The sequence below is a fragment of the Lineus longissimus genome, chromosome 4 (assembly GCF_910592395.1).
Source record: "Lineus longissimus chromosome 4, tnLinLong1.2, whole genome shotgun sequence".
Classification (NCBI taxonomy): Eukaryota; Metazoa; Nemertea; class Pilidiophora; order Heteronemertea; family Lineidae; genus Lineus; species Lineus longissimus.
In genome coordinates, this window is record NC_088311.1 from 17,217,457 (window position 1) to 17,238,656 (window position 21,200).

Below are 21,200 nucleotides of genomic sequence, written 5' to 3' on the forward strand. Positions count from 1 at the left end.
CAGACGAAAATATTTGACCTCGCCACCAGAAAATATTTCAAGTGATCTGTCAATTGACGACCATTTATATTCGAAGGCGACCATAGTGAATTTGGAGGGTATCCAGTCAGAACGGCCCCTGGTCAAAACGGCCCCGGGTCAAAACGGCCCCGGGTCAAAACGGCCCCGGGTCAAAACGGCCCCGGGTCAAAACGGCCCCGGGTCAAAACGGCCCTTGGTAGTTTAGTGGTAGTAACCTATCTGAACTAGATAACTTTTTTTTTTACTGCGTGCGTGTAACCAGTGGTAACGAGATAAGAAAGCAGATGTTATGCACTTTTAAAACTTAGAAGTTGCGTTATCTGGTTTTTGGCCTGTTCGCCCATATTATTGTTATTATTATTAATCTTCTCTACATTATTCTCTATATGTGGGGCTAATGTAGGTCTACACCATCGAACTTTACTCAGGTCCGTGATCACACAGAAAAATATAAGATCATTAGTTAAGCAAGGGGAATTAATCAAGGCTACTTTTCGTGATATTTGCTGAGGTTCCTTTTACCTTTAACTTCTAGACATCTATTTTGTTCAATAATTTTACATCTGACCAAATACACATAGAGTGGAGAGGGATCGCACTGTCTCTTTAATCTTGTGACTGAGCTCATTGTGAACAGTGATCACATGCCAAAGGTGATGCGAATTCACTGTCTCTTTGATATTGCGGCTAATTAGAGCTAATTGCGAACACTAATCACATGCCAAAGGAGATGCGAATTCACTGTCTCTTTGATATTTCGATTAACAATAAAGGAACGATTACTAATTACAGACGGGACCTAATTCAAGAATGAGTACTGTTCATTTTATCATCTCGTCACGATGACTATATAAACCCCCAGAATTCTCAAGATCTTCATCAGTTTATTCCAAGAGTTCATTGCTGCTACAACTCGACGCTACTTTCATCAACACCTTACTATGACAGAAGAGGATCCCTGCATCTCCTGCCGCAAGCAAGTGAAGAGACGACAACATGGCCTCCAGTGCGAAGGATGTGACCAGTGGCAACACCGAATCTGCAACACGGGTATCAGCCAGAAAGAGTACCGTGCCGCTGTCAAGCTGGGGAATGCGATCAGCTGGAGGTGCCAACGGTGTCAGGCAAGAAGTTACAGCCGCCTTAGTGGGGAGCCCCAGGGCGAGAGCACACGATTGTCACTGCAAAACACTTCCACGTTACAGGTCATCATGAACGAATGGGCTGAAGATCATCAAGAAGTACTGGAAGACGACGAGCCACCACCAGACGTCGACCTAGACCACGGCATGCCAAGTGAAGCAGAGCTACAGATGGCGGTCGACGAGTATATTGCCGAGCAGCACCAGGACGAGCCACCACCAGACGTAGACGTAGACCACGGCATGCCAAGTGAAGCAGAGCTGCAGATGGTGGTCGACGAGTATATTGACCCCACCCTCGGCGAATTTGATATCCCATCCGTCCTTCAAGAGTCTTCAATGCGAGAACCAGGATCGAAGTTCCCACCGCTAAAAATACTTATCCCTAAACCGCCTCAACTATACACTCAACTATACCCGCCCACTTCACACGATACCCTACACTCTCCGCCGCTATAGGTGCCCATTTGACCCAGGGCGATTTTGACCCGGGGCCGTTTTGACTCGGGGCCGTTTTGACTCTATTAAAGCGGGGGGCCGTTTTGACCAGGGGCCGTTCTGACTGGTAAGCATTTGGAGAGATCTTTTATATTCTGCAAAGTAATTGGTAAACCCCGATTGATTCTTATAAATTTGTGATGATTATTTAAGAGAAAACCATTTGCAGCGAAAATGGGAAATCCCGGAGACGAGGTCATATCGTCTGGGTTTTTCCAATTCTGGTTGATGTACACACATTATACACACATGCACAGCAATGCTTGGCGCTCTCCAACAATGGCGGAATCGGCGCCGCTGTCACCAATTACGTCGTCATTTTCATGGGATTTTTCCTGTTCAAGTGATGAAAATAATGAAGCGAAGAGTTTAACGGATAAATGGAGTTTTTCCGCTGTTACTGTTAGTGATATTAGTGATGACGCGATCGACGAACCGAATTATATGGGTGGCCTGTATGAAAACCTAAACTGTCAATGTTCCTCGCCCTGTGCTTTGCAAATTTCGCCAGTCCACATTAAAGAAATTCAGAATGACATCGCAGCCAAGGGACGTGAAAGTAGAAGACAATATTTTTTAGACTTAGTAAGGCAGCAGCTTGGTAGAATTGGTTCAGTGTTTGTTATAAAAGGGTGTCAGTTGTGCCTAAAGGCATGCAGTAGTGTGCATGGTATTTCTGAGAAGTATCTTGAGGATGTGGTTAAGGATGTGCGATCAGGACATAGAAATGCACATGATTTTAGAAAATGGTCTAAACGACTATCATATAAAACAGGCCTGTGCATGGCCTGGGTTAGGGACTTCTTTCTTGTAATGGGAGAACACATGCCAAATAAGAAGGTTACCTACCTTCCGGGCTACACAAAACGCTCGGTTTTCCGACGGCTTGAAAGGTCATTTCGAAAGCAGTATGGTGACATAGCAGATGAGCATATCATCACATATCAGCATCTATGCAGTGTCTGGAAGAGGGGGGATGGCCCTGGAAGTGTGCGCCTCATTTGTGGAAAAGTGAATATGATGATAATCCTTCAAATGTCATTCTCCATAATGCCTCACGTGCGTCGTATCTGCTATCCTCCCCACGACTAGAATTGGTAAATGATTAGAAGAGGGCAGGCCCGATGATAACCTGAAGTCAGCGAAGTTGTCAAATGTGTTCTTTTTACTTAATCCAATATAGGCTATGGAATGAAGCAAGAAAATAGACAAAGTGCGGCCAAAGTTCCATGACTTTGTTCCCAATTTAATGAAGTATAGGGCCTATGGGTCTATAGTCAGTGTTTAAAGCTGATTTCGAGATTACATAAAAGATCAGTTGAGGAAAACGCGTTTAAATCTTACTTTTCAGCCTGATGGGTTCACAAAATGCACTACATGCACTCGACTGTATGATGCTGCCAAAGCGGCAACAACACAATCTGTTGTTATCCATGTTGAGAAATCTCTTGAGCTACATTATAAGACTGTGGGGTAAGTAAGATTCAAGCAAGGTGTACACTGGCAAAGTCTTTGCAACATGTTGACAAAGAATTGCATTGACAATGACTGTGACACTGCATTCAATTTGCAACATTTTTCCAGCATTTTTGCAACATGTTGTATTGCATGAAGTTTTTGTATGACCGTCCTTGTGGACCCCGATTGTTGATCTTTATCATCGAAAGTACCAATCTTTGCTTGCATTGCATTGCAGTGATTTGCGCCTTGTTTATCACAAGACTCGAGAACAGTCGCAGTCCCCAATCTCCCGAACCACAACAGTTATCATCGATGGGATGGATCAAAATAAAACCAATCTACCGCATCTGACCACAGAAGATAAAACAAGCAAGGGTCAGATAAGACTGAAAACGCATATCACAGGTAAGACAAGTATAAGAATGCAAACCAGACTTGATTTTTACGTAATAGTGGTCCAATTAAAATAGAAATCCCCTTATTCCCAGTGCAGTAGTAAAGTTGAAATATGCGTTCGAAATTGCTGAAACTTGGTAAGTCCAGTTGTCCACTTGTGTGAGATCTGGATAGGTCTGTGACACCCTAGAGCAACATATTATAGATTTAAAAGAAAGGGGGTACATCGTTACAATCTCAGAGCAAGGTGACTTGCCCCAGATCAACAAAGACAAAATCACAATTTACGGTTGTCAGATGATTTTAATTTTTAGATTAAATCTAACCTTCACTCTGAAAATGGTATGAAACATCAACTTACATCAGGCTACAAAATTGTACTTCCTTTGTCTGTGGCTTCATGTTTGTCTTATTTTACTGTAGTTTTAGAAACACACACCATAGGTGTGTATGTTTACTGTATATCTTTTCAGGAATAAAAATTCACTGTTCGCCTACCGAGGACACAGATTCCGTCATCGCAATAGTTTATGTTGATGTCAATGAGTATCCTCACGACTCCAATTTGACCATTTCCATCCTGCTTGATGTGCTGCTAATTATGCACCACCGCATCTTTAAACCCAAACTCCATCTACAAATGGACAATTGTTGGAGGGAGAACAAGAATCGCTACATTCTTTCATTCTTGTTCTTCCTTGTGCATATAGATGTTTTTGAAGAGGTAAGCTTCCTCATGTGGATACCGAAAAGACACATCAGTTCATTCAATACTATCTTTTTTTGCCCTATGTGATGACCAGAGGACAAGGAACTCAATGGACATAGGGACATGCCTAGTAATAGTATCAGTTCTAATTACAACATACTATTTCCGACCTACAAACGGCAGTTAATTTCGAGCGAAAAATTATTTAACATAAAAGCAAAAGGTGTGCATTGCATTTTTAATGTGGAAAAGTAAAACTGTTCTCTTATAAATACTTGTTTTCAGGTATCTCTGAACTTCTTACCAGTTGGTCATACGCATGAGGATGTTGATCAGATGTTCAGGTAAAGAGATCGTTTCCTGGCAAAAGACCATTCACTCATTGTTGAAAATGTGTTCCTACATGTCCTATGTCAAATGTCGGAGGACGTCACATTCAGCGATGTGTACATTACCATGCAAATACATCATGGTAAAACATTATGGTCTTAGTTAAATGGGTGAAATATTCAAAACATGTGGATCATATCTACACCAATCCTGGTAAAATTGTTATCAGTTGCAATGTCTTCTTGCAGATGTATCAATACAGCCATTTCTTCCTGCGGCAATATCAATACTCTGGATGGTAAGTTTGACTTGATGTTTCACTGATTTTTGAATTGAGGAATTGGTTGTCCTATCAAGATCGCTCGGGTCGACCAAAAATGCAGACCAAAACCAGAGGCATTGAGATTGTAGTGCCCAAAAGTAATTGGGAAACAGTCCGCAGTTGTTTATTTCTCTTGCTAACTAATTGTGGCAACGCTGCTCAAACTTTTAGACTGGGGAAACAAGATGGCGGACACATTTTTTCTACTTCCTTGGTTGCGATACCAAGGACCACTAAAATCAAAACAAGGCGTAAGGCATTTTCCATTAGAAACATCGATATCCTGTGACCAAGGCCTTTTAGAATATTGAGTCAAGAGCGGGCGACATTACTTGGGCAATTTGTTCTGACACGATTGAGGATGCAAACTGACATATTAGGGTATTTGCTTACATTGGCATAATGAAGTCACTTAGTCTTAGGTTTCCTCTTAACATTATGGTTTCAGAATTCATGGATAGACTAACGGACAAAGACACATTCTCGCCTAAGATTGAAGTACATAATGTACAAAGTGTGTTCAACTGGCGTGACCACATAATTTCATTCTTGCCTGTCAACTTCAGTGGCCAATCCAAGCCACACCAGTTCCAATTCAGGAAAGTAGATGGGCAGGCAAGGATGCGCTATTGCCTGTGGGCTGATGACCCGTGGAGCCCTGAGGGACCAGGCATGACATGCCTTGAGGTAAAGATATACATATAAATTTGTCATTGGTGATTAACTGACTACGCAAACGACACGTACTACTACTACTTTTTAGCTAAGCCGAGACCAAGACACTTCAAACGTGAGATGCCTTTTAGCGCGATTCGACTCAAGTGTTTAAATTACTTTGCCCTTTGGTATATTGGCCTGATAAAGACATACCGTCAACAAAATGGAGGTTGAAAGAGACCTGCCGGTACTTTCCATGTTTATATTTCAGCCGAGTCCAGGGCCTTGGAGGTCCAGGGTTCGATTCCATTAGTACTTCTCTCTCTAAGGACACCCTTGGGCTGACCACAGTCAACTGCTGTCCTTTGTTTGAGAAATGATACTGAATACAGAGGTCTTCTTCTTCTTCTTCTGCGTTCTCTCTTTGGCACTTGGAGGGGGTCATTCTCCTAGGAGCAATCCTCCTCCAAGGCGGGATGAGTGTATCTTGCGCTGCCACTGCGGTTATGTGCCAATTGGGTTTATTGGCCTAGTGGTCAGACTTTGGCGTGGCCAGGGATATACTTCCGTGCCGAGAGAGATAGAGCCCACGTAAGCTACTCATGTTCCTCACTTGGTGGGGTCTTAGCTTGCCCCGGCATAGACACCAGATACCAAGGAACCTCAGTTTAAAGTCTCATTCGAAGGACTGTGAAGAGCCAGGAATTTTAGTTCCTGAAAGCCAGGCTGGTTCATCCAGAAATAAGAACCTGGGTTCTCCCTGGGATCGAACCCGGGCCCTATTGCGTGGTGGCCAGCAGTGTTGACCACTAGGCCATGAGGCTCCTCACATACAGAGGTCAAATTGAATGGAAAGGACCAATTTGGGACCAAAGGCAGTGTCCTTAAATAGAGAAGGTGTCCTCAGTATAGCAGAGAGGTGTCGGCTCATAAAGGGAAGAGCCACTGTGTACCTGAATAGATAGGTTAAATTACTGTTTACTTTAACTTGACATATTATATAACATTGTTTTTTTAGGATCTAGTGCTTTCTGAGGATGGAAAAATCATCTCTTGCAATGTGGGCAGTATCAAAAGAGACAATTGAACTCAGATTTCATTTGAATTTAACTTGCCTAATCTCTGTCTTGAAATTTCAGGCTTTCCCAGATTTAGCTGACGAACAAGCAGTTGTTGAACCCAGCACCGAGTGGATGGAGCTGGACGAGGTCCGCAAAGGCGTCAAGGCTCTCGGGCCAAGACTGGTGTCCCGAGATCACCAGTGGTGGGACCGCTACTTCCTACACAGGCAAAGGTCTCCGTCCATGGATAGCTGATTGCTGTGGAAGTCGGATGAATTGACATTACCCAACAACTTTGCTGTAGCTATGCGCCGGTACAACAGCCTAGAGAGACGTCTTCACAGAGATCCTGAGTGTAAGAGGATGTATATGAAAACCATGGAGGGTTACATCAGTAAAGGACACGCAGTGAAACTGACCAAAGAAGAGAAGGCGAAATCTTCCGAGAGGACATGGTATATTCCACATCACGGCGTGACTAATCCAAACAAACCAGGAAAGGTTAGAGTTGTCTTCGACGCGGCTTCCGAGTTTCAAGGTCAATCGCTAAATGACAGCCTCCTCACCGGACCAGACTTGCTGAATAACCTTTTCGGAGTGTTGCAACGGTTTAGGCTATACCGGGTCGCTGTGATTGGAGACATCGAGGGTATGTTTCACCAGGTATACGTGCCAAGGAGTGATGCTGACTCATTGCGGTTCCTTTGGAAAGAAGACCCTACCTCACCCGGACCACCGGACACCTGGATGATGGTTGTTCACATATTTTGCTCAAAGGACTCCCCAACCTGTTGGAACTACGCCTTACGTCGCACAGCTGAAGATAACATCAACGCTTTCTCCAAGATGGTTATACAAGCTTACCTGAAAGACTATTACATGGACGATCTCGTTTCGAGCATCCAGTCTGTTACAGTAGCGATGAGCTTTGTAGATGAGGTAATCGAGCTGGGGAAAAGGGGTGGATGGAGAGTTCACAAGTTCATCTCTAACTCCAAAGAGGTCATGCAACACATCCCAGAGACAGAGAGGGCCATCCCGCCCCCTGGACCTATTGAATTCGGTCGGGTGCAGCGAGCACTTGGTGTCGGATGGGACGTAGGAGAGGACTACTTTGTTTTCGGCGCCGAGGTCAAGTCAAAGGGCAGTACTAAGAGACAAGTCTTAAGCACTGCCAGCAGTATCTTCGATCCCTGCGGCTATTTGGCACCCTTTACTGTGAGAGCCAAATGTCTGATCCAGGAGATTTGGAGGAGAAACATCACTTGGGATGAGCAGATCCCAGCTGACCTGTTGAAGCAATGGACAGCGTGGCTGACAGAACTTCCCAAGATTCGATTGCTGAAGATACCACGTCATCACCCAGAATTCTCCACCGATGCCAAGAACGTCATGTTGTTGATATTCAGCGACTCATCCGAAATGGCTTTCGGTTGTTCGGCCTTCCTACGCTATACTTTGGAGGGGGGAGGGATCGTGTGCTCATTCCTCGCAGCGAAGACGCGTGTAGCGCCCATAAAGCCTCAACTCTCGATTCCAAGGCTGGAACTACAGGGAGCAGTATTGGCAGTCAGGCTAGCTGAAACGTTGATGAGGGAGTTGCAACCAATCAATATCACGAGACGAATATTTTGGACGGACTCCACCACAGTACTCGCCTACATACGCAATGAAAGCAAGAGGTTCAAACCATTCATCGGAAATCGTGTGGCAGAGATAAGGGAGTTCACCCAATTTGAGGAATGGAGATACATCCCAACTGCCCAGAATCCAGCGGACTATTGCTCACGGGGGATGAAGGCTGATGACCTGACCATGGAACACGCTTGGTTTACAGGACCAACGTTCCTATCAAAAGATGAGCAAGATTGGCCTGAACAGGTCATCCCGAACAGCCAACTGAAACCTGATGACCCTGAAGTGAGGAAAGCCGCTACTGCCTCAGTCTTGCTGATAGGAGAGAAATCTGAGAAGTTCATCTATCGATACGAATTCGAAATCGCATCATTGGTGAAGGTGGATTATTTCAGCACATGGCGAGGTCTAGTCAGAAGAACAGTGTGGATCCTGAGGGCCTACCGGAACTTTGCGTCAAAATTGCCAAGACTTGGAGTAAAGGCCATTACATCATCAGAGATAACAGCAGAGGAGTGGGAGGACGCTGAGCATCTGTGGATACAGCACGCACAAAGGGAGGCCTATCCCGAGGCCTGGAGAGAGCTAAAGGAAGATGGTATGCTTAGCCCAAAGCATCCATTGTCGCCACTGCAGCCGTTTCATGATGGGATCCATCTACGCGTAGGTGGCCGGCTAAGGAAAGCAGATATCAATCAAGAAGCCAAGCATCAGTTGCTGCTACCGAGAAATCGTCTGACCAAGCTGTTACTACAAGACATCCACTCGTCACAAGCCCACTGTGGAAGGGAACAACTAATAGCTGAGACACGACAGAAGTACTGGCCTGTACAGGGAAGGACCACGGCTAGATCGGTCATTAAGGATTGTATTACATGTCGGAGGAAACGCCTGAAGCCCGTTCAGCCTAAGATGGCCGATCTACCCACCTGCCGACTCAATGCTGCTGCTGGCGCCTTCTACCATACGGGGATTGACTACTTTGGCCCAATTGTAGTCACACAGTGGAGGTCTTCAGTGAAGCGCTGGGGGTGTCTTTTCACTTGTATGAGTGTCAGAGCCGTCCACCTCGAACTAGCGGATTCCCTGTCTACAGACGACTTTCTACTATGCCTGCGTCGATTTATTGGCATGAGATCACAACCAAGAAGAATCTTCAGCGATAACGGGACAAATTTCGTCGGGGCGAATACAGAATTGCGTCGATGTCTTCAACAGCTTGACCATCACAAGATACTACAGTACGTCACGCCACTGAAGATAGAATGGTACTTCAATCCGCCGACAGCGCCACACTTCGGTGGTGCCTGGGAGCGCCTCGTCAGATCCGTGAAGAAGGCCCTGTCAACTGTGATCGCTAATGTCCAAGTTAGCGAGGCTGTCCTGAGAACTGCTCTAGTGGAGGTCCAGGCCATAGTCAACAATAGGCCTTTGACCTACGCTAGCGAAGATGTCAACGACTTCGAGGCCCTGACGCCCAATCACTTCATCTTTGGGCGTGCCGCCGAGGGGCTGTCACCTTGCCGAGATGACGACCGTGATATCAACAGCCGCCAGAGATGGAAGCGTGTACAAGTGGTAGCCAACCGAGTCAACCAGAGATGGCTGAAGGAGTACCTCCCCACCTTGACGCTACGCTCCAAATGGCGTCGGGATGGTGAGATAGTTGCTGCTGGTGATCTTGTCACCCTAGTCGACGATAAGCTGCCCCGAGGATCCTGGACTCTTGCCAGAGTAATCCAAGTCTACCCTGGAGACGACGGAATCATTCGGACGGTGAAGGTCAAGACAGCTGATGGCACCTACGTACGACCGGCTAACAAGGTGTGCATACTGGAGGAGAGTGCGAGGACGGAAAGCAAATGGCCAGAAACCTTGGTAAAAAAGCGCTCTATCTTAGAGCCAAATTCTGGTAACTTCATTGCGTTTCATTTTGCGCCATTATGCTTCGTCTGATCGCTTTCTTCCACCATGCGTCCCTTAGCCAAGATGGACTATATAATATGGACAATGCGGTCCTCACATATGAACTTTACCGGAAATACTGGTTTCCCTTGCGTATAACCAGTAAATATTCGCATGGACTTTCATACTGTTATACCGTTTACTTACCGTGTGATGCTTCACTACGCTGCGGTTGGACAATCCGGTCATTTATGAACTTTATCTAACATCACTTTATGGAATATCATCATGGATGATCTATATATTTCAAGTTATGCAATTGCATAATTGCAAGTTCTCGTTCTTTGGGTTTAATGCACCTGTTTATCGGGGGGGGGGTTTGGCCTGACTTAGAATACTACTGTATGATTGACTCTGTCAGGGCGGGCGGGCATGTTCTGGTTTTCTTCTTCTTTGTCGTTTACTAGGCCTGGGTGAGCTCTCGCCATCTATATTTTCAACCTTACATTATTCTGACTGTGGGCATGCGCACTCGCGCCCTGCAGCCATGGCTGCCTAATCCAAAAGGAGATCTTCCTCAACTTTATTCTATATTTCTGGGTCAAAGACTTTTGTGACCGTCGTCTGTTGGTTAATATAAATCTAATACGTCTTCTCTCATCGTAATTATCAATAGGAACAGACAAGACTACGCGTACCCTAGCCTGAGTTCAACCAGGATTCTAGTAGGACTTCACTTCTTCTCGGATTCCATGCTCGGATTCGATTCTAATACAAATATACTTTATATATGGAAACCACTTGTGTTGTGTGGAGTCAATGTTCTATCCCTTGTTCGGGTCCTAACCCGAACAATGCCAAAGGAATCTCCCTTCTCTGTTATCCCACTTGTCAATGCCATGAACGCGAGTTTGTACAGACCTGTGTTTACCGTCTCCCAGTATGAGGATGCTGGTGAATTCTTGATGTTTATTCTGGATCATCTCCACTTCAAGGAAGGACTGTTTACGTCATGGCCATGTCAGTTTGACTGTCCAGCAGGACACAGTTCTCTTCGGATGGAGGGGGGTCAGCGTCACATTCTACATTTGACATTGCCTGAAGTTGCTGCCGATGCTACCATTGAGAAAATGTACAACAATCACTTTGCCCAATTAGATGTAGTACCGCTATTATGTGAACATCCAGTTCGCAACCGCATTTGTGGTAAACGGGGCAATGGCCTACAGATTTGCGTTGAGGGTGACCTTACTATCTTAGGCATCAACAGGCACACTGACCTCTTGAGCAATAGAAAGAATCTAATGAACATATTGCCATCACCTGTCTTCAACCAAAAAATCGCAAAAGTGATTATATGTCACAGAGGTGACAGGGTAGATGCTGGCCATTGGTTATGTTTCTAGAATGACACAGTTGGTAATATTGGGTGGTGGCTGCTTGACGACAACCATCTTCCCGTACATCATCCCCATGGGAAAATCAGAGTGTTCTGACCCACAGCGGCTAGACAATTAATTATCTTGTGTATGTGTAAAGGAAAAGTTCAGGGAACTGAAAAGGTCACGGCCAAGGATTGCAACTCACAGGATATAATGTGGTTGTTTATGACTCGCAGGATATGGATTGTGACTCGCAGGATATAATACAATGGATTGTGACTTGCAGGATATAATACGATGGATTGTGAGTGTGACTTGCAGGATACTGTGATGAATTGTTACTCATCGAATATAATATGAGGGATTGTGGATAGCTAGCAGGTATGTTTCATTTAGCAACTGGACCCAATTCACTTGGCCAGAAATGTGTCAGGATCTTTTCTATATTTTGAATTCCAGCTTTTACGGTAATCAAAGGATGCCTTTGAACTGGGCCGAGGCTTAATAGACCCCGTAGACTCTATATATACATGTGGAGTGCTCAAGACAAAATATCCCAAAGATTTACCTCTTATAACTATGCATGGTATATGGGCAGTTACATACTATTTTCCTTATAAATGTGAACATAGAGTATAGGGAAGTGGTTAAAGGGTCTTCATTATGTGATGTGAATACCAACAATATTATGATAACAATCTTACTCAAGATAGAACGATTTCTATAGGCATTATTGTAACTGACTGTATTCATTGCTTGAAGAGCACCACACAATAGGAATGGATAAGCAATTCAGAATGTCCATGTTTCATTTCACTTGCTGTAGTAACTGATTAGTCAGTGGCTGTTCCAGTGTTGCTTCACACTCAAAAAATGGCATTTTTCAAATGATTTTTTTGGTACTTTTTACCCAAAAGAAGGAGAATATTTCATGACAGATGTTTTCAGCTCAACCCATTCAATAAACATGACGATTTTTAGCTCATTGCTAGTATTAGTTAATTGAATATTTACAGAGCCTTAAATTCAGTGGTCTCCTAAATCAGTCAGGATAATTAGATTTCTTTATTTTCACCATATTTGATCATCACACAATGGAATACACCATCCCTACAAAAATGAAGTGAATCAGACTTTCAGTAGCGAAAATGCATTTGATCAGATTTTCCTGCCATCACCTTTTGGATGAAGTCCTCGGGACCCGACCGATCCACAATCCTTGCCACATCGTGGATACAATGTTTGATCGGCCCGGGGCTGAACAACATGATGGCAATGGCCTCGATCGAGTCCGGATTGTGTCTGAACGCAGTTAGTGCGGATTGAGATTCGAATTAACCCAGTGTGAACTCATCATTTTTATCCCGCACTAACTAGTCCGAATTCCGGAGAGCGCACTACGGAATTCGGTTTAAATACGCATTAGGTGTGAACGTAGCATTTGTCTTGCAATAAGTGATATTTTTGTAATAACTTGGAAGTATAAGGTGAAATAGTGACTTGGTCAACCAAACTTTGTCCTGAGTGATAAGCACAGTTACCTTTGGATTTTACCTTCAGATTTATGGTTGGAAAGGTAACCTTTTCTACAGTGACAATTTTCACTTTCATGTAGGATTATGCCACTTGCTTGCCTTATTTATTGTGTTTTTTTGTGACAGTGATGAGGATTTGCCTTCCCATTTCAGGATAATTTGAAATATAAGTTATTTTTCGTGATGCAGCATCATGGGGCATTAAGATCAGGCCACTACACTTGTTTTATTTAAACTAAATCTGGCTGGGTGAAAGTTAGCGACTCTGATGTAAGTACAAATCAAACTTGAAGAGATCTGGTCGTGGCACAAGTCTTTATTTAAACTTGCTGAATGTGGTAAAAATAACTAAATTGGTGATTACTTCTGATGCAGCTCATTGGATACATAATAAACTACCTGAGGGGACCTCAAAACTGCTAACATTTTTCAATGGAAGCTTATTTGAAATAATGTGTCTTTTTTACAAGTAGCAGTGCACTGGAAGGAAAGGGGTTGTTTTTCTCAATTTCACGCTTTCTCTCAGTTAATATTCAAGTATTATATGCAACCTTCTGCACTGATATTCTGATATCTTTGGCTTATTGCAGCTGGTTGTTTGAGAATCATTGTCAATCTTCAGTTGTTCATAATAGAATTCACTGACAGTGATATTAATAATTGCTTTTATCTACATGGTCAGCTGAGGGATGGGAAATAATGTTGACTCTCATGGCAGAGCTGGGGTAATAATTTGAGGCTTCATGATTAGATTGTACATTTCATTCTTTCCTATCAAAGGTATGCCCATCCAATCTCCTCGAGGCTCTGCAATCTTGTGCTTCTCTTGTGTTGTACAGAAAGGTTGGTTTTTTATGGCCCCTGACCTCTAAGAGGTGGGGTGTTGTGTTTTTAGCAGGGCCTGTTGTGAAAAATAATTTCATTTTTATGTGATGTACTTGTAGTTAGTAGCAGGTTCATCACATTCCCAATATAGCCCATTGACACCCTTAACTAATTAAGATCAGACGCAAAAAACCTGTTTAAAAACCAATTCTGCAATTGTTAATTCCTCATCAGTTGAGTAAAAACTGCGATAATTAGCAGTAATTCAACATATGAGAAATTGTGCTATGCATGGTCAAATACATTGACTGACAGTGTTGACATGTTATTACATTAAAAGGAAAAAGATGTTGTTGGGGATCGACCTCCCGATGTAGTTTCAGAAGATGACAGCACTGACAAGGACGTCAAGGTAGGAAATTTGTTTTTATCATGGGTGATTTCATGTCATCATGTCTTGCCCGGCATATATATGTAAACTGCCAGGCGAAGACAACAGTCAGTTATGTTGCAAGCTGCATATTGACCATTGAGAAGCAACGCCTTCCGAGATGATAAGAAATGTGCTTGTCTTGCATTTCAGCTTACCAGTAGGACCACGTACCAGTCTGTTGTCACCAATACAGCTCAATCTTCCACAGCCAAGAAGCCTCAGGTAGGACGATTTGAATTGTAGTTGACCGCAGATGTAAAGTCTGTTAAGTGATTTAAGAAATACGTTCAATCTCCATTCAATGTCACTGTACTGCAGACCTGACTAGACCTCTCACTCAAAAGTAAACCTGGCTGAAAAGTCTTCAGCCTACTACCAACCAAAACGTGCCACTTGATTGTCACAGTCAGTCACACATGGATACTTTTATATCATGTTAATTTTTCAAGCCATCCAGACTTGAGGCTGTTGACGATGATGTCTACGAGATGCTAGTTAGACGCCTCGAAGGGAAAAGCCTCTGTTGAGATTCTCGCAACCATATCTTCCAAAGAGCCTGTAACAAGGTTTATGAGCTCACCAGAAAGAATAATTACCAAGTTTGTTTGGTTGACTGTTACCTCGGGGGTGGAGCGACAAAGATAGTCATTAATGCTGATACGAGACGTGTAGTTCCTCGCCGTAGTGAGCTTCCCTCCATCGTCCTCTACTACTACATGGAGAGTGGCGGGTCAGGAGCTGCAAAGTTGGCACCCTTAATTCATGATTCCTTCCATGGAATCTCGAAGGGGTTTATACAGAACTGACTCAATGCCAGGGGATACCAGATGGCCAAAACCCCGGCTTTTACTAACTTGGAGCCACTTAAACCAATCCGGGCAACGCGAATCCTCCAGATCCAGCAGATCGACCTCACCAATATGCCAAAGCTGGAGAAAGATGGCCGCACTTATTTGTATGTGTTGAGCATTTTGGATGTTTTTAGCAGGTAAGTTTAATGAATATCAGTTATTTTCATTTGTTGAGAGCATGTTGTTTCGACGACTGCTCAAACAATAAGTTAAATTTTTGGTCTTCATTCAACCCCCATAGCCTTATATTTGAAATTAAAACCCCTTTAGTTATGTAATATGTGACATTTTACTTGTCATTACAATTGTTGTCCTGATATGTTTTTGAAAAATAATAACCATATTTTACCATGCTGGGTGGTTCACTCGCATCCAAATTGGTATTGATAATGAAAGCATGACAACCACCATACTCTAAATGATAATACAAAACCTGGAAAACAATGTGACAAATGCAGATTTTTTGGCCTCATATTGAAAGTAAGCCCAAAAGTGCTTCGTCTCAGAAAATAAAATTCTTTGCAAGGTCACTATCCAGGGCCAGTTTCAACTCTTGTCTCTAGGAGAAATTTAATTTGTGCGCTGTCAGACCATGTTTTGGCACACTAGTGTTTGAAGTTGCGCATGATGTCGACTGACACTTGGAACGATGTCATTTGACACTTGTCATTGGAACACATTTTCAATAATGAAAAAGCCACCTGGGATCGGAATCTAATTCCGAAAAATCATTGCGATAATGTGAATGCCAGTGGTGACCATTAAAATACAACACACAATCTAAAGATCATGCAGGCTTATGTAACTGATTTTCTCACTTCTTAGGTATCTCTGGTTGGTGCCAATGCACAACACGACTGCTGGCTTAGTGAAAGAAGGCCTGGACCGTATCCACAGACAGTATGGGATATGTGAAACAGCCCAAACAGACCAGGGTGGGGAGTTCAAGGGAATATTGAATTCCTATTATGATGAGAAAGGGATTGAGGTTCGCCGGTCCTCTGCTTATCATCCCAGATCCCAAGGAAAGGTAATCTTAAATTTGGGTAAACAACAATGTGCTATTCTGCATGAAATATTATTAATATTTTGGCTGTGAAAATAATCTTTGGCTTGAGTGTAAGTTTTCAGCCATATTTTCCGCAGTGACCATCGATATCAAATCTGGTACACATGTATTCTATGTCAGGTAATAAGCACTGCTTGTGAGTTAGTACCTTGAAGAAGAATCAAAGATTGTCCCCCTGATTTGTCACCTGGCTTCTGATCAAAATAGTACTCCAATAAAAAAGCTGTGATGTATAAATGTATGCTTTCAGGATGAAAGATCTCATGGGACGTGGAAAAGTATACTATGCTTCAAGAAGTTTGAAAGATTGGATAGTGGTGACTGGATGGATAAGTTGCGAGATTCTCTGAATAAACATAACCAGAGAGTGCATCGATCTTTTGGTACGTGGATTTTGCGCCGTTTGGGTATATTTATGTTTGAAGGGAAAAGAAATGCATGTTATTTTTCATTACCATTGGGCAACATCAGAAATAACTCTCGCTCAAGTTAAGCTAATAATCCGATTACAAATTTGACAATGGGGGCGAAATCAGAAATCATCAAAGATTGTGATACGACATAATTGTCAAGGCTAAACAGGTCAGTTGCCCCTCTTCACTTAACTATGGCACGTTTTCAAAACCAGAATGGCTAGGGGATGACTTCCCTTTAATATTTTACGCATAGGTCGTCTAGCTAAGGATGTGTAGAGAATTGTAATGGTTGGATCAAAAGTTTTGGGTTCAGTTCGAGAAGACACCCAACCTTCCCCTAAAATAAAGTACACGCATCAGCAGTAGCCCCCCCCCCCACCCCCACCACCACCCATAGATTTCAAACATGGCATAAATCTTCATGGGGTCACAGCGTGTAACCAGTGCACTACATTTTTTGTAGTGAAATTTTTGGTCCATAAACCTGTTTTTTTCCGATAGATGCACAAGCCGAAGTACTGACAATACATAACCATGCTCCTGGTTGGAGGTGACTGGGTACGGTCTGTTCCTGGTTAGAAAGCTTGCAAGTGTATCTAACTCTAAGAAATTTTTATGTCAATGTTTTAGGTGACAAGCTGAGCCCACACAATGTGTTCTTTGGGATACGGAACAAGAATCTTATTGTCCCAGATTCTTCTGAAGACGAAGATGAAGTAACACAAGAAATGCAAGTAAGTGTCCGGAAGTGAGTGCTGATCTAAGGAAAAAATTAACAAGAGGCCCAAGGGCCTGGCGCTCAGCTGGATGACCTAATAACATAGGACTGAGGGTGTAAAGTAGTAAATATCAGCTTTATACTACTGTTTGAAGGTCAAGAGAACACGTTATACTACTAAGATTTCCAATGAAGAGCTGCCAGCTGGATGAAATATGATTGAACTTATCAGCCATGGTATGTAAATATTACAGGAGGCAACGGAAGATATCCCTAGTTCAGTATGTTGTATCGGTAGCTTTACAGAAAAGAAGTGTCAGAGAGGATGAGACTTCTCCATGGACAACTGTGGTATGTCCAGGCTTGGTTGTACAGCACAAGGATACAAAATGCTGTCTGTAATTGAGAGGTATCCTGATTTAACAGAGGTCAAAATAAATAGAAATGACCAGTTTGGGACTAACACCACTGTCTTTTTTTTGATAAGGTAGAGATAACAGGAGTCAACAAAATTAATTTTATTGAGAGAAATTGACCTGTCCTGCAGGTGATTGGAATTTAAAATACAAAGGGTCGTTTTCATATTTGAAAATCCCTTCATAATCAAGGGCTACCTCTGACTAAAACAGCATCCATAAACAATAGACCACCAATTTGACCCCAGCTCCTAACTGCGGGAAAACCCAAGTCCAGCAACCAAAAGTACCAAAAATACATTTTTGTTTACATCTTTGATATCACAGCGAGAGAACAGAAACGGGAAGCAAACTTCGATAGGGAGGCAGTGTGTGTCGAAAGTGAAATACAATCGAGCGAGACGGAGACGTGTACTGAGAATCCCAAAGCAAATGGCGCATACAGTTCTTATATGCCACCGCAGTGCAGTATGTCATTGGTTAATGCGCGAGCTAGTATCGGTAGCAGGGGTCACCGTGGTCGTCGGGGAGGCAGTCGTGGCTGGCCTCACATCATGTATCCGTCCGGAACGAGGATGGAGACAAAAGAGCTGCCTGTAGGAAAGTCATACGCCAAGGCCGCATCAACCTTGATTGTCGTCTTTCCCACGGAAAGACTCGGACGGCAAGGTCTATCGCAGGACTCCCGGTCCGGCGGCGTATCCGCACCTATTCACAAAAATGTGCTGCGTCTTAGGGGATGCAGTAAATCAGAAAATCAGTACAGGAGCTCTGACGGTGACAGTGATGTCTTCGAAAAGGGCAGATATGAAGTGCAGCGAGAAAAGAAACGTGAAATGAATAGGCGATGCGCAATCGTTGGGAAAGCTAAGTGCAGTGGTAAACTTATAGCAGGTCCGGAGCCTGCCAGGGATGTGTTTGTGTACCGATTGAGAAAAGGCACAGTTGAGTCTGATCTCGAGGAATATGTCAAAGAACAGGACATAAATGTGCGTGCTGTTAAACGTTTATCACACCCAGATTCAGCATACTGTTCATTTAGGATAACTGTCGGGAAAACAGACTACCCGAAACTCATGAGTGAGGACATGTGGCCGGAGGGCGTCACGGTCCGCAAGTATGTCGTTCCGTCTAAAAGTCGCGAACAAAACGGACAGCAAGGTGTTGATGATAAGTAGGTCCCTAATTCTTTTACTGACAATAACTCTGGCTACACTTGTGAACACTTTGAAATGCACTACTTACAACAGTAATGGTACTGGGCCTGGTAGACATGAATATTTAAGAGACCTTAGTAAGGATGCGGATTTCCTCTTCATACAGGAACATTGGTTGTATAATGAGCAACTTAAGAAACTTGGTAGTGAAATTGGGAGTACCATTAATATTCATGGTGTCACTGGTATGGCAAGTGAATCTTTGTTGGTGGGCAGGCCACACGGTGGCGCTGCAATTGCGTGGAACGCTCATAGTGATGCATGTGTTAAACCAATTCAATGGGAATCAAAGAGGGTATGCGCTGTGCAGGTTGATAGCCCTGGTTTACAAAATGAAATGTTGTTGATAAATGTGTACATGCCTACTGATGGGCAAGATATTGAAATTTTTAATGGTGTCCTGCAAGAGATCTCTGCAATTATAGAAATGTCAAATGTTAATGATGTTATTATTGGAGGGGATTGGAATACCGACTTCAGCAGGGCCGGGTCAGATAATACTAGGGCGTTGTTGAACTTTTTGGAGAGGGAGAGTCTGTTCTGTGGAAGAACGCATGCCGTATGTAATGTAGAATATACATTTGAGAGTAAGATCACAGGCGCAAGATCCCTTTTGGATCATTTTATAATCTCAGAAAATGTTTTTAATAGGATCGAGCAGTACACTGCTCTGCATAGGGCTGACAACCCCTCAGATCACTCCAGCCTTTCTATGGTATTGAGTACTGATGTTCAGGTCTTTGGATATGAAAATAAGGATGTGAGAAATGAGTCTAGGCAAATACTAGACTGGGATAAAGCAGGACCTGAGGACATTATGAGATACAAAGAGGCTTTAGATGAAAACCTGAGAGTTATTGCTATCCCGGATGACCTGACACGCTGCGGCGATCCATTCTGTGTCATGCACAATGAGGTAATTGATCGGCTTCATGAGGAGATCACTGCGGCGTGCATTTCGGCTGGGGAGGAATCTATACCTCTAAAACATGTGAAAAGTGGGGTACGTGAGGACCAGGGCAGAGCCGGGTGGACCGATGAGGTGAAAGAGTATAGGCAATGAGCTATGTTCTGGCATAATCTCTGGAAGGAGAATGGTAGGCCGCGGCTGGGGGTGATCGCTGACATAAGGCGCCATACAAGGGCCTTGTATCATCTATCAGTTAAACGAAACAAGACAAATCATGATAGGGTTGCAGCTAATAAGTTAGCCGAGTCACTCGGAAATAATGATAAAAATGAGTTTTGGAAGAATGTGAAGAAGGTTAAGGGAACAAGAGCTATGCAACCAAATAGCATGGACGGAGTTAGTGGCATGGACGCTACATGTAATCTCTTTGGTGAAAAATTCAAACGTTTGTATAACTCGGTGTCGTACAATGTAAATGAGATGAATGACTTGAAGAGGGATCTGGATTTAGGAATCGCCAGTGGTTGTCGGGATGGTAATTGTGATGCCAGTCATGGTATTTCATTCCAAGAGGTAGTTGGTGGGATCAGGCGATTAAAGCGCGGAAAGACGGATAGTAATCCTAAAATAATGTCAGATCTTTTTATCAATGGGAGTCAAAGGTTGAATGTGTATTTGTCACTTTTATTGAGTTCCATGATGAGTCATGGTTATTGTCCCCGTGGTTTCGTTCAAACCAGAGTTATTACAATTCCGAAGAACAGCAGAAAGTCTTTGAATGTCTCAGATAATTATCGTGGTATCTCTTTAAGTAGCATCATCGGAAAAATTATGGACAACATTTTCTTAAAAAAGTATGAGAAGGTTTTACAGACCTCGGATGCTCAATTTGGTTTTAAGACTGGTGTTTCTACGGCGCCGTGCAGTTCAATTGTAAATGAGGTCATTAATCATTATAAAAGCTGTAACACAGCAGTATATTGTGTCATGCTGGACGCTAGCCGGGCTTTTGATTGCGTGCATTCTGTAAAGTTATTCCGTCTTTTGACTAAAAAAGGGTTGTGCCCGTTTGCGGCAAGGTTTCTTGCATCTTTTTACACCCAACAACGGGTGAGAGTTCAATGGGGGGAATGTGTCTCAGCAGAATTTGCTGTCTCTAATGGTGTGAAACAAGGTGGTGTATTGTCTCCTGTACTCTTTGGTATTTACATAGATGAGCTAGTGGCGAATTTAAAGAAGGCTGGTTTTGGGTGCCATGTTGGTAACCTCTTTTGTGGGGTCTTTGCCTTCG

At 43.3% G+C, this 21,200-nt stretch overlaps 2 protein-coding genes across 2 annotated transcripts; both read left to right on the forward strand.

Moving 5' to 3' along the window:
• The first annotated feature begins 2,711 nt into the window (after positions 1-2,711).
• On the forward strand, positions 2,712-6,852 carry LOC135486795 (uncharacterized). Its single transcript, XM_064769896.1, has 8 exons — positions 2,712-2,720; positions 3,013-3,134; positions 3,295-3,527; positions 3,992-4,242; positions 4,513-4,571; positions 4,806-4,855; positions 5,328-5,566; positions 6,676-6,852. Exons 1-8 carry the CDS (start codon positions 2,712-2,714, stop codon positions 6,850-6,852), a joined length of 1,140 nt encoding a protein of 379 aa, XP_064625966.1.
• Positions 6,853-6,903: 51 nt separating this feature from the next.
• LOC135486798 (uncharacterized) lies at positions 6,904-10,188 on the forward strand. The gene has a single exon (XM_064769897.1). It carries the CDS (start codon positions 6,904-6,906, stop codon positions 10,186-10,188), a length of 3,285 nt encoding a protein of 1,094 aa, XP_064625967.1.
• Positions 10,189-21,200: the final 11,012 nt, after the last annotated feature.